At 32.8% G+C, this 16068-nt stretch overlaps 6 protein-coding genes across 8 annotated transcripts; 1 reads left to right on the top strand and 5 right to left on the bottom strand.

Annotated features, from left to right (window-relative positions):
* Positions 1–137: 137 nt before the first annotated feature.
* On the bottom strand, positions 138–1300 carry LOC115883891 (beta-1,3-galactosyltransferase 5-like). Its single transcript, XM_030902313.1, has 2 exons — positions 1278–1300; positions 138–1233 (listed from the first exon to the last, which is right to left on the bottom strand). The coding sequence occupies exons 1-2, from the start codon at positions 1298–1300 to the stop codon at positions 138–140; spliced, it is 1119 nt and encodes a 372-aa protein (XP_030758173.1).
* A 2120-nt stretch (positions 1301–3420) lies between these two features.
* Positions 3421–4980, bottom strand: LOC115883861 (beta-1,3-galactosyltransferase 5-like). The gene is made up of 2 exons (XM_030902273.1): positions 4656–4980; positions 3421–4591 (listed from the first exon to the last, which is right to left on the bottom strand). Exons 1-2 carry the CDS (start codon positions 4702–4704, stop codon positions 3561–3563), a joined length of 1080 nt encoding a protein of 359 aa, XP_030758133.1. The 5' UTR covers positions 4705–4980; the 3' UTR covers positions 3421–3560.
* Positions 4981–5423: 443 nt separating this feature from the next.
* LOC115883890 (acetylgalactosaminyl-O-glycosyl-glycoprotein beta-1,3-N-acetylglucosaminyltransferase-like) lies at positions 5424–5969 on the bottom strand (the record flags this gene model as incomplete). The annotated part of the gene is made up of 1 exon (XM_030902312.1): positions 5424–5969. A coding segment is annotated over one exon (450 nt), but the record flags the coding sequence as incomplete, so codon positions are not given.
* LOC115883860 (beta-1,3-galactosyltransferase 5-like) lies at positions 5966–7972 on the bottom strand. The gene is made up of 2 exons (XM_030902272.1): positions 7922–7972; positions 5966–7857 (listed from the first exon to the last, which is right to left on the bottom strand). Exons 1-2 carry the CDS (start codon positions 7968–7970, stop codon positions 6824–6826), a joined length of 1083 nt encoding a protein of 360 aa, XP_030758132.1. The 5' UTR covers positions 7971–7972; the 3' UTR covers positions 5966–6823.
* Positions 7973–8292: 320 nt separating this feature from the next.
* LOC115883858 (tyrosine-protein kinase receptor torso) lies at positions 8293–11486 on the top strand. Of its 3 annotated transcripts, none has more exons than XM_030902269.1 (13): positions 8293–8440; positions 8502–8562; positions 8610–8764; positions 8830–9201; positions 9250–9412; positions 9467–9633; positions 9689–9955; positions 10005–10179; positions 10231–10432; positions 10494–10608; positions 10663–10807; positions 10883–11090; positions 11192–11486. In XM_030902269.1, the coding sequence occupies exons 1-13, from the start codon at positions 8315–8317 to the stop codon at positions 11361–11363; spliced, it is 2328 nt and encodes a 775-aa protein (XP_030758129.1). In that variant the 5' UTR covers positions 8293–8314; the 3' UTR covers positions 11364–11486. The 3 variants fall into 3 exon arrangements, with proteins under 3 accessions (XP_030758129.1, XP_030758130.1, XP_030758128.1); XM_030902270.1 differs by having other exon boundaries at positions 8293–8562; positions 8623–8764; positions 8830–9055; positions 9104–9201; XM_030902268.1 differs by having other exon boundaries at positions 8293–8562; positions 8623–8764.
* Positions 11487–11746: 260 nt separating this feature from the next.
* LOC115883914 (protein obstructor-E-like) lies at positions 11747–14968 on the bottom strand. Its single transcript, XM_030902343.1, has 5 exons — positions 14719–14968; positions 13415–13523; positions 12744–12880; positions 12108–12302; positions 11747–12050 (listed from the first exon to the last, which is right to left on the bottom strand). Exons 1-5 carry the CDS (start codon positions 14765–14767, stop codon positions 11776–11778), a joined length of 765 nt encoding a protein of 254 aa, XP_030758203.1. The 5' UTR covers positions 14768–14968; the 3' UTR covers positions 11747–11775.
* Between the last annotated feature and the right edge of the window lie 1100 nt (positions 14969–16068).

Raw genomic sequence — 16068 nt, 5'->3', positions numbered from 1 at the left:
AAGCAAAATTAAAATTACAGACAACATAACTAAAGAAATAAAAACAAGTAATATTCGGTTTAATTTATTATCTAACTTCTTCTTCGATGAAACACGATAATAAAAAGTAAAAAAGGTAAACTCTACACTTCATAAAATCACAGACTAATAACTTTAGGGATTTTTGAGAGAACCTTTGTTCGCGATTTTTCTTCGTGCCTCAGAGACTTCAAAACAGGCCTGCTACGAAAATGCAGCCAAAACTTTTTAATTTGCTCAGAGCTCATATTTGGACCTCCAAACAGCAAAGGCAGCGAGTCATAAGTTTCATTAAAATCTAGTTCAAGTTCACTGTATTCTCGGGTGAATCTAGTAAAGTCTGTGTGGACTAAGTTACATTTTTCTCTGGCATAACCGTAGATTAAAGCATCGTCGACCGATATATACTTCAGTTTTTGCGTGGTTTCGTACAGACGAAAAAGAACATCTGGTGAAAGAAGCACGTACCATCCAGCACAGTAACTAGGATAAAAATCATCGGACAAGTCCATTTCTGAGACGTACCATTTGGAACTAACATTTCTGCTCACTTGATAACCCGTCAAATGGTTACAGATAAACACATTATCAGTTCCAGAGACTGATAAATCATTTTTCAGGAAATTCAGCAACAAAGGCACGTTTACAAAATCATCATCATCGATTTTCAACATATACGAAGCCTTTTTGCAGTGATACAGCATAAACTTGAAGGCAGACATGGTTTTATACGTCAAATTCCGATAAGTATCCAGGAAATTCCCTTGAATGATATCTCCGTAAACGTTGCTTTCCTTCACTATTTCTCTCTGAAGGATATTGTCTTGTACTTTGCCCAGTACAAAGATAATCTTTATACCGGTCCTTTGTTGACCCCAGGTGGTACGGATGATATGCCTGTGGTGCAGATGGTTTGCAGCGGAAGACACCAACACCAGCAGAAAGACAGGGACGTTGCAAGCTTCAGGATTGATTATGTTGAAATAAAAATCGTTTAAATCAATCAGACGTTGGTAATCTTGATATGTCGGATTAAAAATACTAGAAGTCAACGCAGAGTTTCTTCGATGGATTCTATGGGTCTCGTGCATCGGCGTTTCCGAGATTTTAGAGTATTTGATTCCATCCCAGTTTAGCACGAAGTAAATTAATGCCAGAAGTATCAACAAAATCACTGTTTTCTTTTTAGTGTATCCTGGAAATAGTGCCAACACACTTAAAACTTATAGAAGGAATTAAAATTTACCTGGTTGACGCACCTGCACGAATTCGTCGCCAGCATTTGTTGCTTTCGCCGTCAATTTTCATTTTTAAGTGATGAAAAAAAAATATCAAATGGATGGGTCACAAATAATAGCGGCTAATATAAAAAAATTTATATTAGAGCTATAAAGTAATTTATATTTCATAATTATTCACCTTTCAGTAATAAGCAGATTAATTAAAACCTAGAATTAACATGCATTTTCTGTAAATTTGGTTATATCATTTGCTCTTGTATTAATCTAATTTTAAGTAAACGACTATTTTCGCTTATATCAAAGATTACAGAATAAATATTGTAAACTTTGCCTACGGCACGTGCGGAGGAAAATCCTCAGCACGGGCCGGATTTATTAATATTTAATAATTTAATTTTGTTCTACCGCTGACAGAATTGATATTTTGGTGTTAATTCGTTTGGACTTTTGAAACTTTATTTTTTTTTCTTTTTGTTTGTGTTTTTACTTATTTTACTTTTTTGTGTTTTGGCGGAAAAATTGCAGATTTAATGCATTAAAAATATAAACAACTTTAGGAATGAAAAAAAAAGCAGATATAAAATATTTCCTCCCTAGGAAGGTCTTATACCGGGTGCGTCTTAAAAGTGGCTCACCTCTATAACTTTTTTCATATAAAAAATCCAGATTTGGTATGTTAGTGTGTGACATAAATTAGTATTGATCGACGAATTCAATTGTTTTTGGCCACTTCCTGTTTCACCGGAAATGACTACAACTTTTGATTTTTAAATGGCACCCGAAGTATTTTTTTACTACTTTATTCGATAGAAAATGACACTCTGAATAAAATGACATATCATGTCAACTTTTAACATTTTCGCTTATTTGAAATTGTAACATGTGGTTCATAAGGACAATTTGACTCGAAATACCTAGGCGTGTTCCAGGTGAGTTAGTGACATTAAATTGTAGATTTAAATTAATAATTTAAATATTTTAATTGGTACTTAAATCTATAATTTTATTATAAAGCAAAGCAAGAATTTCCATTAACATACAAACTGGATAAAATTTTCTCACATTTATGTCAGCACGAGAAAAAACAATATGGCGATATTATTATATAACTTGGTAATATTTGAGGGGTAGTTTCATCTCGTTGGAATTTGACTTTCGAAAAATCCGTTTTCCAAAAATAAGCTGTTTACGTCAAGCAGTTTAAGGAGAATCGTGGTTAATCAATTACCCAACTTTTTGAAATACCCTGTATGATTTTTTAAAAAATTTCAAAATATGTAAAAAAACAAAATAAATTAAGCGTGTCAAAGCGTTTTCCCGAAAGACTAACCGTTTTTTATATAACATATATTGTAATAATTTGAGGGGCGTTTTCACCCTCTTGGAATTTGAGATTCGAGAAATCCCTCCTTATCGAACTTCTACAACCCACAGTCAATCCGTTTGCCAAAAATCAGCTTTAAACGTCAAGCAGTTTAAGCAGAATCGTGATTACTCAATGGTCATATTTTATGAAACACAGTGTATAAATTTTAAAAAAATCTTAAAATATGTAAAACAATAAAATAAAATATACGTGTTTAAGGGTTTTTCCGAAAAACTCACCGGTTTTTAAAAAAAATATATTGTAATATTTGAGGGGTGGTTTCACACCCTTAGAATACGAGTTTCGAAAAATCCCTTCATATCGAACCTCTATACCCTAGAATCAACCTGTATGCCAAAATTGAGCTTCTTACGTTGAGTAGTTTGGGCAGGATCGCGATTAATCAGTGAGTCAGTCACTTAAGGATTTTATATATTAGTACAGAATTAAATGTAGCTGTTAGTGCTCATTTTACTCTAATTATAAAATTGTTATAGACATACAAACCATATAGAAAATAAATTATTAAAAAAAATAAAGATTCGAAAAAAGTAAATCCGACCCTGGTAAAAAGGGATTTCGTGGCATCTCTTCAATATGTAGTTTTTATATGTATCGTTAAAATAATTGTAACAAAAAACTTGCAACAATGATCGTATCCAAGTTACGATAAAGGTAAATTTATGTTGCATCTTTTAAAAATAAAGAAATTCTAATATAAGTAATAATAATTATCGTTAATAAGAAATCCAGGATAAATCAAGGAAAAATAAATAATTAAAAAAAACAGTTTATTGGTAATAAATAACCTAAAGTATAAAGTATAACATTAAAACAATATAAGTCAAAATTCATTTAAGCCTATTTTTCGAAAACAAGTCAACATAACTAAGGAACTAAAAACAAGTGGTATTAAGTTCAATTTAATATCTAACTTATTTTTTAGAAAAGGCACCCAAAGACCTCAGAACGAACATGTTACGGAAATACAGCCAAAACTTCTTAATTAGTTCAGGGCTCATATTCGGAGCTCCAAACAACAAAGGCTGCGAGTCATAAGTGCCATTAAAAAGTAGTTCTTCCTTTCTGTAAGCCAGGGTGAATCTAGTAAAGTCTTTTTGGGTTATGTTAGCTTTTTGTCTAGCTATACCATAAATGAAAGCGTCCTCAACCGATATATACTTCAGTTTTTGCGTGGTTGCATACAGACGAAAAATAACGTCGGGTGAAAGAAGCGTATACCATCCAGAACAGTAGCTAGGAAAATAATCATTGGACAATTCCTTTTCTGAGATATACCACTTGGAATGAACATCCCTGTTCACCATTGAACCCGTCTTGACGTTACAGAGGAACAGATTATCCGTTCCATTAGCCGATAAATCGTTTTTCAGGAAATTCAGTAACAAAGGCATATTTACAAACGCATCGTCATCAATTTTCAACACATACGAAGCCTTGTTACAGTGATACAGCACAAACTTGAAAGCTGTCATGGTTTTATACGTCAAATTCCGATAAGTATCCAAGAAATTACCTTGAATGACATCACCATAACCGTCGCTTTCTTTCTCTATATCTTTCTGGAGGTTCTTGTCGTGAACTCGACCGAAAACAAAAAAAATCTTCAATTCTATCCTTTGCTGACCCCACGTGGTCCGGATGATGTTTCTATGGTGCAGGTGGTTAGGAGCGGAAGATACCAGCACCAGCAGGAAGACAGTGGCGTTGCAAGCTTGAGGATCGATTATGGTGAAATAAAAATCGTTTAAATCGACCAGACGTTGGTAATCTTGATGTTTCGGATCAAAAAAATTTAAAGGTAACGCAGAGGTTCTTTGATGGATTCTACGGTTCCCGTGCAGCAGTGATTCCGAGGAATTGGTGTATTTGTTTCTGTTCCAGAGTAGCGCGAAAAAAATGAATGCCAGGATCAACAAATATACCGTTGTTTTTATGGTGCATCCTGGAAATAGTGCCAACACATTTAAAAATTTTAGAAAGAATGAAAATTTACCTGGCTGACACACCTACACTGATTCGTCGCCAGTAGTTGTTGCTTTCGCCATCAATTTTCATTTTTAAGTGATGAAAAAATATACTACGTACAATCGTAACTCGTAAAAAAAACTTATTGTTAGAGACCTATAAAGTTTTTATATTTATTGAAAGATCTGCCAATTTCTTTAATGTGTAATTTTTATAACGTATTGTTAAAGTAATCTTTTCCAAAAATCTTGCAATATACGGTGAACGTGCTTTTCCTGAATATTTTATAGAAACTGAATATGTGGTGCTACATAAATTCAAATGAACATAATCGTATCCAAGTTACTATAAAGGATGACTGAAAATAAGGTAAATTTGTGTTGCATCTTTTAAAAATAAATAGAAGGGGTTGTAATAATAAACTAATAATAAACACCGCTAATAAGAAAAAAATAAAGAAATAAGTGAGGAGAAATAAACAATAAAAAAGTTTATTCATTATAAATATCTAATAAGTAACATTAAAAACTTGATTATTTGTCTCATTTTCGAAATATTCTGTATATTAAAGTCAACAAAACTAAGGAACTACAAAACAAGAAGTCGGTTTAAGTATTATCAACTTCTTCAAGGAGGCACAATATTAAAAAAAAAGACAAACTCTTCTTTCTAAAATATAAGAATAAAGACTAAACTTCAAGGATTTTCTCAGAGAACTTTTGTTGTAAATTATTTTTCAGGAAATTCAGTAACAAAGGCATGTTTACAAACGCATCGTCATCGATTTTCAACACATACGATGCCTTGTTACAGTGATACAGCACAAACTTTAAGGCAGTCATGGTTTTATACGTCAAATTCCGATAAGCATCCAGGAAATTCCCCTGAATGACGTCTCTGTAAACTTAGCTTTCTTTTTCTATGTCTTTCTGGAGGTTACTGTCGTGAACTCGACCCAAAATAAATAAAATCTTCAATTCCGTCCTTTGCTGACCCCACGTGGTGCGGATGATGTTTCTATGGTGCAGGTGGTCAGGAGCGGAAGATACCAGCACCAGCAGGAAGACAGTGGCGTTGCAAGCTTGAGGATCGATTATGGTGAAATAAAAATCGTTTAAATCGACTACACGTTGGTAATCTTGATGTTTCGAGTCAAAAAAATTGAAAGGTAATGTAGAGGTTCTTTGATGGATTCTATGGTTCTCGTGCGGCGTTTCCAAAGAATTAGTGTTCCAAAGAATTTTTGGTTCTGTTACAGAGTAGTGCGAAGAAAATGAATAACAAACAATGATCAAAAACAAATGATCAACAAATATACTGTTGTCTTTTGTTGCATCCTGGATACTTAAACCTCGTAGAAAGAATTATAATTTACCTGTACAATGCGTCGCCAACAGTTGTTACTTTCGCCGTCAATTTCCATTTTTAAGTGATTTTAAGGTGAAAAACACTTTTTTATTAGAACATAATTTCAATGGACTCAAATAATAACATCAAAACTCGTAAAATGGCCAGTTTATTATTAGAAAGCTGTAATTTTTTTTATGTATATTGAAAAATAGATTTATAAGTGTTGTTAAAACATATAATCATACAAAAAAACTTGCAATAATATGCTTTTTTTATACAGGATGAGCCTTAGCCTTAAAAAAATACAAATATTTTAGGGGTAGTATATTTCTCTCTCTGAGTTTTTTTTTCGCCAATTTTTATCTTTAATTTAGAATTTTTTGAAAATGTTGATAAACATTACGCAGTTGATTAAATTCGCAAGAAAGAAAATCTAGAAAAGGACCAGTGGTTCTCAAAATATAAGCAAAAAATATTTTTTTTTTAAATTTTCAAAATTTAAAATATAACACGGTTATTTTGGACTTAATTTGAAAAACGGTAAAGAAAAATTATTATGTTCCTTTATCGAGATCTATCAGCAGTGAAAAAGACTCACCCTGTATAAAAAAACAGTTTATTCATAATAGCCTTATTATTTTCAGAACATTTTGTACATTTAAGTCAACATAACTAAGGAAATAAAAGTAAGTGATATTAGACTGTTTTAATTTACTATTTAATCACAAAATCCCAATTACAAGATCATTTTCTTCGAAGAGACACGATATTAAAAGTGAAAGTCAAACTCTTATTCGTAAAACACAACAATAAAGTTCACAGATATTCTGAAAGAAATACCGTTCTCTATTTTTCTTTATTAAGTGCCCAAGGCGCCCCTCAATGATGCCAAGACAGGCCTGGTACGAAAAAACAGCCAACAGTTCTTAATTTGCTCGGGATTCATATTTGGAGCCCCAAACAACAAAGGCAGCCAGTCATAAGTTCCATTAAATAGAAGATCCAATCTTCTGAAGGCCAGAGTGTATCTACTGAAGTCTGTGTGAATTAGGTTACATTCTTGTGCGGCTATACCATAGATCAAAGCATCGTCAATCGATAAGTACTTCAGTTTTTGCGTGGATTCATACAGACGAAAGAGGACATCTGGTGAAAGAAGCACGTACCATCCGGCACAGTAGCTAGGATAAACATCACCGGGCAAGTCCATTTCCGAGACGTACCATTTAGAATGAGCATCCCTAATCACCGGGGAACCAGTCATGTCGTTACAGAGAAACAAATTATCTGTTCCGTACACCGAAAGATCGTTTTTCAGGAAATTCAGTAACAAAGGCATGTTTACAAAAGCATCGTCATCCATTTTCAACACATACGAAGCCTTTTCGCAGTGATACAGCATAAACTTGAAGGCAGTCATGGTTTTATACGTCAAATTCCGATACGCTTCCAAGAAATTCCCTTGAATGATGTCTCTGTAAATTTCGCTTTCGTTCTCTATATCTCTCTGGAGGTTGTTGTCTTGTACCCGGCCCAAAACGAAAAAAATCCTTACTTCCGTCCTCCGGTGACCCCAGGTGGTGCGGATGTTCAGCCTCTGGTGCAGGTGGTCAGGAGCGGAAGATACCAACACCAGCAGGAAGACAGGGGCGTTACATATTTCAGGATCGATTATGGTGAAATAAAAATCGTTTAAATCGACCAGACGTTGGTAATCTTGCGGTCCCAAGTCGAAAACGTTAAAAGCCGGTGATGCGGCGGGTTTCAGACGGATTCTGTGATTCTCGTGCGGCCTTTCTAAGAAATCGGCGCACTTGGTCACGTCCCAGTGCAGCACGAGGTAAATTAAAGTCACGAAAACCAACAAAACCAGCGTTTTCTTTTTGGCGCATCCTGGAATCGGTTTAAAGACAATTAAAACTTATTGGAAACACTTAAATTTACCTGTTGCACGCACCTACACGAAGTCGTCGCCAGCAGTTGTTGCTTTCACCGTCAATTTCCATTTTTAAGTGAATGAGCGAAAAAAATATTTCTTATCGAAAAACCGATAATTTAAGATATTATCGCTCGCTTGCAAATAAGACGCATTCTTCATTTTTATCTATGCAAATAGATTAAGGTGTTTAACAACGCGTTTAACCTTATTAGGAAACAAAAACAAAAAAAAATCATCCGATTCGAGGTGGATGGAGTACATCTGAAAGTCTAATCGTTATTAGGAAACAAAAACAAAAAAAATCATCCGATTCGAGGTGGATGGAGTACATCTGAAAGTCTAATCGATTCAAATTTGTCGTCGAATGGGTAAATATGGTGATGGTAAAGGTACCATCAGTCGTTGCTGGATATGGGTTCTGTATATATAAAATTCTTGTTATCTGTGATGACGATTATACCATTCGGTACTTCGGGATATCGGATTTTGGATAAAAATTCACCTTCAATATGCTTGGATTGTGTTGAAAAAATACAGGTACAGTATACACGCTTTATTTTTGATAATATACCAACAAAAACAAACGTTGAGATTTTAGAAAAAAGTCTGTCATTTGCCATTTTGTCCGGAAAATTTCAACACTTGCAAGCACCAGTTTGGTAAGTAAATAACAATTTAGTTAATTTTAACAAACTGATAATTATAGAAATAACAAACAGGACTGAAACAAATAATTTATCTCCGCCAAAACTACTATGTCACGACGAAAACTCTTTAACACTTGCATGGAACCAAAAAAATGCTATGGAATTCTATTTTCTAAAATACTCCCATTCTTCAGAAATATACCTCAGTGATCTGGTAATTTTGAAGTACCGAAATTTTATTTTTCCAATATACTACAAAATGTTTTGAAAATGTTTCAGTCAAACTGTAACTTTAAAACTATAAACCTTCTCGAGCCAGACACAACTTACCAATTTGAATTATGGAGTTTCTCAAGAAATTCTGGAATACTTTCTAAGAGTTCACAGATCACGGTTACAACAAGAAATCATTTTGAACCAAGACATCCTGTAGAGAGTCTAAAATACACGTTATTGTTCCAAAATGGTTTTTATAGTGCAGTAATATCCTGGAAACAAGGAAAAGGTAAATTAAAACGTGCAGTTCACATTATTTTTATGAGTTATATTTCAGATTTTTCATGTTTCTATAAAATTATCTGGTACAAAAGGGGTGGAAGTATAAATCACAGAAAAATCAACGTACGAAACATACACAATATCACAGAAGAGGTAATTTTATTATTTTTAGATAACGTAAATGTTATTCTTTAATTTTAGGGAACTTTGTTAGAATTCATTGCCTCCCCTTTGGAGATGGGAACGAAATACTACCTGGAAATCTCCTCAGAAGACGAAAAAAGTGACATAGAAGGACCCGAAAAATCCTTACAGATAAATGTGCCTTCTTGTTTAGCCACCTACAAGAATTTTTCGATATGCTGTAAGCATATACTTTGTGTGTTTTAATAGAAACTATTTTTTTATCTTTATTTAGCTCCAAATCCGCCAGAAAATATCACAGCCACAAAGTTTTTTACGTCCAACGGCACCAAGATGGCTTACAATTTAAAATTAAGCTGGAACAAGCCGAAATATCTTCCAGACTTTTATAACGTGACTTTAGCAAGTAATATTTCTGTACAATTCAAAGTTATAGCTGGGGTGTGTATAATTTTATCTGAAAAATTATATACTTTTAAACTACTTATTTTTTTAGAATACTACTTTCGTATTTTTCGAAAATTTATCTGTGGGAATTTACTACCAAACTCGATTAACGGCATGGTTAAAAAATGGTAAAAGAAGTAACCCAGTATCCATGCAAATATTTGACAATAAAAGACACAATATCGAAGAAAAAAACACAATAAATACATGGATTTGGATGGTATTAGGTCTCTTCGTTTTGGTTATCTTCTTATCCATAACTTTACTTAAGAAAAATCTACGAAAAATATTGAACAGAAGTTTGCATGTTTCACCTGTGAGTATTTTAATTCAAATCAATCAAAAAAAGTAATATTTTTTTCTAGAAAGTTGAAGAAATTACTGTTAAATATGCCAAAGAAGATTCAATATGGGAAATTGATGAATCTAAACTCTTAATGGATAAAATAATTGGTATAGGTGCCTTTGGTATAGTCCAAAAAGCCCATTGTTACGTAGAAGGAGAAAAGAAAATTGAAATAGCTGTTAAAATGCTCAAAGGTCTTGATCAAAATACTACATCGTATACTTAAATTAATTTTAACTCTCTAGAACGCTCTACTGAAGAACAACTTAAACAATTCTATGCAGAGATAGACATAATGAAGGCGGTACCAAAACATCCCCATATAGTCCATCTAATAGGCGTAGTAACCAAAACCAGACAAAATAACCCTCTGCTCTTGGTAGAATATTGTTCCAAAGGTGACTTGCATACCTTCCTGAAGAATGTTTGGCTTATTTTGAAGAATAAGTAACACAACACTATCACAAATCGTAGTTTTCAGTGATTCTGATCAAATCTAACATTTCAGAGACAATATGAAGATGAAGAAAGAACAGGATAAACATAGGTGCGTAGGAAAAGAAGAAAATGTACTGGAATGGAAGGATTTGCTCTCGTTTGCCAGACAGATTGCTATAGGAATGGTAAAATATTTTTTCTTGAAAAAATTATAAAAATTATACATTAGGCTTCTTTAGGAATTTCTCTGTAGTTTAAAAATGATCCACAGAGACTTAGCTGCCAGAAATATCTTGGTTACTGAAAGTAATACGATGAAAATATCTGACTTTGGACTAAGTAGAGACGTTTATGTGAACAATATGTATCAAAAACTAACTGGAGGTAAGCATCAAATCATTTTTTTATAATCTTATGACGCCAGGAAATGTAATATTACATTTTTATCATGTTTCCTAGGGAAGTTACCCTTTCGATGGATGGCTTTAGAATCACTAACTCACCAAATATACACTGCAGAAAGTGATGTGTGGTCCTTCGGAATAGTTTTATGGGAAATAGTGACCTTAGGGGCTGGCCCTTACCCAGCTCTGGACACTGAAGACCTTTTACCGCTCTTGAAAGAGGGATATAGAATGGAAAAACCAGCCAATTGCTCTGAAGAATTGTTAGTATCATATTCAAATTGTTTTTATTACGTTGGTCGTGAAATTTTTTATTTTTTAATTTAGCGTGAAAAGTTTTTTCAATTAAAAATCTTTTATTTAGGTATGCAATAATGTTGAAATGTTGGAATGCTACTCCTAGTCTAAGACCTACCTTCACAGAGTTAAGAAAAATCTTCGATGTTCTTTTGGAGTCTGAAGTCTTTTACGTCAATTTGGATAGTGGAAAATCCAATGGAAATCGATATGAAAACTTACCGAAAACTATACCCTAACATATTAATTTTATACTAGATATATTTTTTATACTTATAAAAATGACTTGTACTTTAATGCTAATATATTCTATAAACGTAGATAACATGTATTTTATTATAATGATGTAATGTCCAAGTTTACAACTTTTTTTAAGTTTCATAGAAGCAAACAAGACGACCACCCGAAAAAAAAATAAATAAAAATATTAAAAATAAAAATAAATTTTAAATGAAAAAATAAAAAAGTTATATGGGTAAGCCACTTTTGAGAATCACCCGGCAGGACTAGAAATTCAATCAGATGATGTTTGACATTTGCATAGATTTAGAATCACTTTGTTATAAAAAAATAGGTAGATTTCGATTACAAAAGGTTTAATAAATAAAAACTCTTATTTCCTTTTCTTATTTTATTCTTTTACACTTCCTCTTAGAACCTGTTGAATTTGTCGTAAGCGTTTTGGTTGGAGAATCTCCCGGGGGGGCCTTGATTTAAGGGGGCGCAGCCCGTGACGTTTTCCGCTCCGTCGCACGCGCTAATGATATCATTGAAAGCCCTCCCCTCCCCGCAATTGTACAGTCTGGGCTTTCCTTCAATGCAAATGTAGTAATGTTGACAGTCGTTCGGAGACCGGAAGAATCGATATTCTTCCTGACCAAAACCGAACTGTCTGGCATCAGGTGGACAAGTAAAGCCCAGATATGCTAAAAAAAAATGATTGATACTTTTTTACTCAGTAACTAAAGAAATACTAAAAATACCTTCAGCATTACAATCTGACACTTGGTCAGGCCAGTCACATCTATAGGTCTCACTATTCCAGGCCAATCCTTCGGGACAATCAAAGACAAAACCCCTACCGTCTACGCAATTCTTGAATTGACCACAATTGTTTTGGTCACCCAGTTTGTAGTAGCCGTATTGGTGGGGACAGTCTTCTGTAGGCTGGGCTGGTTCTAAAAATAGCCAAGTTAAAAGAAAAGTGAAATTCTTTTATTTACATTTCTTAAACGGTGACAATGGACTAGGTGTTGTATAACCAAAATCGAATTTCATTCAACATGACCTCGAAATTTAAGAACTAGAAAACGTACGACATCTTTTAAGAACATCAAAACACTAAAAAGTTCCCATAACTTTTATAATATGCTAGACTACAAGGTTCCTTTTAATAAATTATTATTTAGCATATTAATGAGGCTTATCTAAATGCCACCCGTTAAATAATAAAAAAATAAAACAAAACCACCAAACAAGTAATAAACAATCAAAACCACGACTAGAATACGTAAAATAGTGAATCAATCATCAGAAAAACCTTGTTGGTTACTCATTCATCCATTTGCATAAAATACATTTTTAAAGGAAACCAAGTGTGTAAATTTTTAGGGACTTACGAATTTGTTCCCTGCCGGTACAATCAACGTCTAGAGGATACTGACAAGGGTAGGCTTGAGGCCCAGAGGCTGCGTTGAATAGAAGACCATCGGGGCATAGTTTTTCTTCAGGTACCCCATTTACACACTTAATGTAACTAAAAAATGAAATTAAAACTATTAAAAAATTACCAGAATTTTAAAATTATAGCTAAGAAAAATGACTAAAAAAATTAACTCTACAGGGTGAGCCTTAAATAACTGCAAATAAAAGAAACATAGTCCAAAATAACCGAGTTATCAAGTTTGAAAATTTAAGAAAAAAATACTGATTTATTTAAAAAAAATTGAGAGCCACCGGATTTTTTCTGTATTTGTATGGAACAGGCAGTTCTAAAAAGTTTTCTAAAATATCCAGGAAATTTAAAAAAAATTCACGATTTTCAACATTTTTTTGGCTAAAACCGTCAGAGACTTGTTTCTGGGGTCCCCTGAAAATATTTGCACTTATTTAAGACTCGCCCTGTATAATCCTGATATTTTCTGTCGAATAATAAATTTAAAGAACACACCATAAAATAATGAAAATACTTTGAAGTTTAAAACTTTCCTAGAGTCTTTGCCAGGTATCATGAGGTAAGTAATGCAGTAAAATTTGACAGAAAATGCAACAAATCACAATTTCCTCTTACCCATCGCATGTGCCAGTTGGAAACGTGCCATTGGGTTGCGGACAAATTCCAGAACTTTGCCTGTTCTGTCTTTGATTATAATAATCGTTTCCGTGAAACTGGCAAAAGGCTGAAAGAAATAAAAAGTATTTTATTACCTACCAAATTTTTAAAATCTACCCTTGACATTAAACGATGCTCATAAATTGGCAAGAATTTACCGTTAAAATGAACACAAACTAATATGTGGTAAAAGACAGGTTCGTCTTTAGTTGAGTAATAATAATAGTCTAACATGTTAGGTAATATGTTCTAAAGAATTAAGATGTTAAAACCTAAACGATTGAGAACTTTCACCTAAAATGTATTACAAATTTCAGATTAAAAAATGTTTGTTTAACAACAGTTATCCAATAAAATTATACAAAAAGATTATACACATACAGAACGCATCTGCTTTTACTAAAAAAATGCAAATTTCAATATGAGGTTTAAAAGAATTAAATAATTTTAAAAATTTGGTTACTACATTAAAAATTATTATATATTACATTAAAAAGTATATTCTAGTGTGTCAATGTTTTATCATGTACAGGGTGCTATTAAAATACGTAGCTATAAAAAATTAAGTCCAGTGCACGCCCGGAAGGCACTATAACCTATATTTTTAACAAAAAATGTATGCGCCACTGGCTTTTTTAATTCTTTTTTTTTCATATTAATTAACTAAAAATACAAGTTTCTGCTTTTTTTGGTAATTTTTTTTCTTATTTTGCTTTGTGTTAGAAATTAAAAATAAAGCCACTTTATTATATGATCCCCGGGATCCTTTGTTGATCCCCAACAATATTTATTGTAATTGACAATAAAAAAGAATCATTTTAACGCCTAGGCATAAAAGTAAAGCACTTTTACGCCTAAGCGTAAAAGTACAAAAATATATTATTAAACTGACCATAAAGTGTCAAATTCAACGAGTGTAACCATAGTTTCTAGATATATAATTACTTTAAAGACATTACTTTTGAATCTTTTTACATTATTTGCAACATTTGAAATTGTTTAATAAATTATTTGTGACGTTTGAAAAAAATAGCATGTTCTATTCGGAGTAAAAAATTACTTTTTGTGCCTCTCCTGTAAGGTCAAATATACAGCCATCATTTTTACTCCTAATAAAACAATATATCATTATTATTTTGTTCCAACAAAATAATAAAAAAATACGTGTCTAAATTTCCTTGTCAAAAATATTGGCTAAAGAGCCTATAACTCAAATTAACTGACATTTAATTTAACGAATAAATAAACCGTTAAAAACTTACCGCCAATAAGGAAAGTAAACACTACAAACAGCGGTCTCATAGAATGCATGGCGAGCTTATCTGCAGTTGCGATCAACACTGGGTATCAGAAGAAGATTCATCTCGGGTCACCCACTACCACTAGCTCAGCTCAAGGACGACCCGAGTTGCATAACGATATATCGTTTGCCATTTATCGATGGAACAATCTCATTTTCTACGTGCTCGTCTCATCCCTACAATCATTATAAACACAATTAAGTAAAAGTATTTAATATAATAATTTCTGTAATCCTAGAAATACTTACGTTTTTTTCGTTAAATTCTAGACAGGAAAATGGTAATTTTTCAATAAACACTTTGCAATTAACTTGATTAAAAACATCGTTAAGTTTTTGCGTCGCTTAACAAGAGAGACCTTTAAGAAATATCATTTCCCATAAGCAAAGATCTGCATACAATATATTTAGCATCACGAATTGTGTACATCCAAGTAAAATACAGCATGGCGAAAAATAATAATGTATTTCTTGAGTTGGATTCTTAAAAAAAATATTTTTTACTAGCGTGTACCCGCGACTTCGTTCGCGTCGAATTAATCATTTATAATGGTGATGATAAAGCAAAGCAAGAATTTCCGTTAACATACAAACTGGATAAAATTTTATCACATTTATGTCAGCATGAGAAAAAATAATATGGCGTTATTATTATATAACTTGGTAATATTTGAGGAGTAGTTTCATCTCGTTCTTTCGAAAAATCCGTTTGCCAAAAATAAGTTGTTTACGTCAAGCAGTTTAAGCAGAATCGTGGTTAATCAATTACCCAACTTTTTGGAACACCCTGTATGATTTTTTTAAAAAAATCCAAAATATGTAAAAAAAACAAAATAAATTATGCGTGTCCAAGCGTTTTCCCGAAAGACTAACCGTTTTTTAAATAACAAATATTGTAATAATTTGAGGGGCGTTTTCACCCTCTTGGAATTTGAGATTCGAGAAATCCCTCCATATCGAACTTCTACACCCCACAGTCAATCCCTTTGTCAAAAATCAGCTTTAAACGTCAAGCGGTTTAAGCAGAATCGTAATTACTCACAGTCATATTTTATGAAACACCCTGTATAAATTTTTAAAAAAACTTAAAATATGTAAAACAAAATAAAATATACGTGTTTAAGAGTTTTTTCCGAAAAACTCACCGGAGTGAGTCACTTAAAGTTTTTAAATATTAGTATAGATTTGGGAAATTTTGAAACAACGCCGCCTAGCGTCCGTTAAAAAACTATAGTTACCTTATAGCTCTTTTTTAGATTTTTTTGGACGCCAAGTTGCAAAAGAATTATGTTAGCATGGAGTACTTATGGAA

Source organism: Sitophilus oryzae, unplaced genomic scaffold (genome assembly GCF_002938485.1).
Source record: "Sitophilus oryzae breed Bouriz unplaced genomic scaffold, Soryzae_2.0 scaffold_2006_pilon_pilon, whole genome shotgun sequence".
NCBI lineage: Eukaryota > Metazoa > Arthropoda > Insecta > Coleoptera > Curculionidae > Sitophilus > Sitophilus oryzae.
This window is presented reverse-complemented; position numbering and strand designations above follow the sequence as displayed.

Coding starts and splice junctions, on each gene's coding strand:
- LOC115883861 (XM_030902273.1), bottom strand. CDS start 4,704: ATGAAAATTGATGGCGAAAGCAACAACTACTGGCGACGAATCAGTGTA. Junction 4,592..4,655: donor CTGGCGACGAATCAGTGTAG/GTGTGTCAGCCA, acceptor CACTATTTCCAG/GATGCACCATAAAAACAACG.
- LOC115883891 (XM_030902313.1), bottom strand. CDS start 1,300: ATGCTGGCGACGAATTCGTGCAG. Junction 1,234..1,277: donor CTGGCGACGAATTCGTGCAG/GTGCGTCAACCA, acceptor ATAAGTTTTAAG/TGTGTTGGCACTATTTCCAG.
- LOC115883860 (XM_030902272.1), bottom strand. CDS start 7,970: ATGGAAATTGACGGTGAAAGCAACAACTGCTGGCGACGACTTCGTGTA. Junction 7,858..7,921: donor CTGGCGACGACTTCGTGTAG/GTGCGTGCAACA, acceptor AACCGATTCCAG/GATGCGCCAAAAAGAAAACG.
- LOC115883914 (XM_030902343.1), bottom strand. CDS start 14,767: ATGCATTCTATGAGACCGCTGTTTGTAGTGTTTACTTTCCTTATTGGC. Junction 12,303..12,743: donor TACCGGCAGGGAACAAATTC/GTAAGTCCCTAA, acceptor GGCTATTTTTAG/AACCAGCCCAGCCTACAGAA. Junction 12,051..12,107: donor GTCAGATTGTAATGCTGAAG/GTATTTTTAGTA, acceptor ATTTTTTTTTAG/CATATCTGGGCTTTACTTGT.
- LOC115883858 (XM_030902268.1), top strand. CDS start 8,315: ATGGGTTCTGTATATATAAAATTCTTGTTATCTGTGATGACGATTATA. Junction 9,634..9,688: donor AATTCAAAGTTATAGCTGGG/GTGTGTATAATT, acceptor TTATTTTTTTAG/AATACTACTTTCGTATTTTT. Junction 10,433..10,493: donor TGGCTTATTTTGAAGAATAA/GTAACACAACAC, acceptor CTAACATTTCAG/AGACAATATGAAGATGAAGA.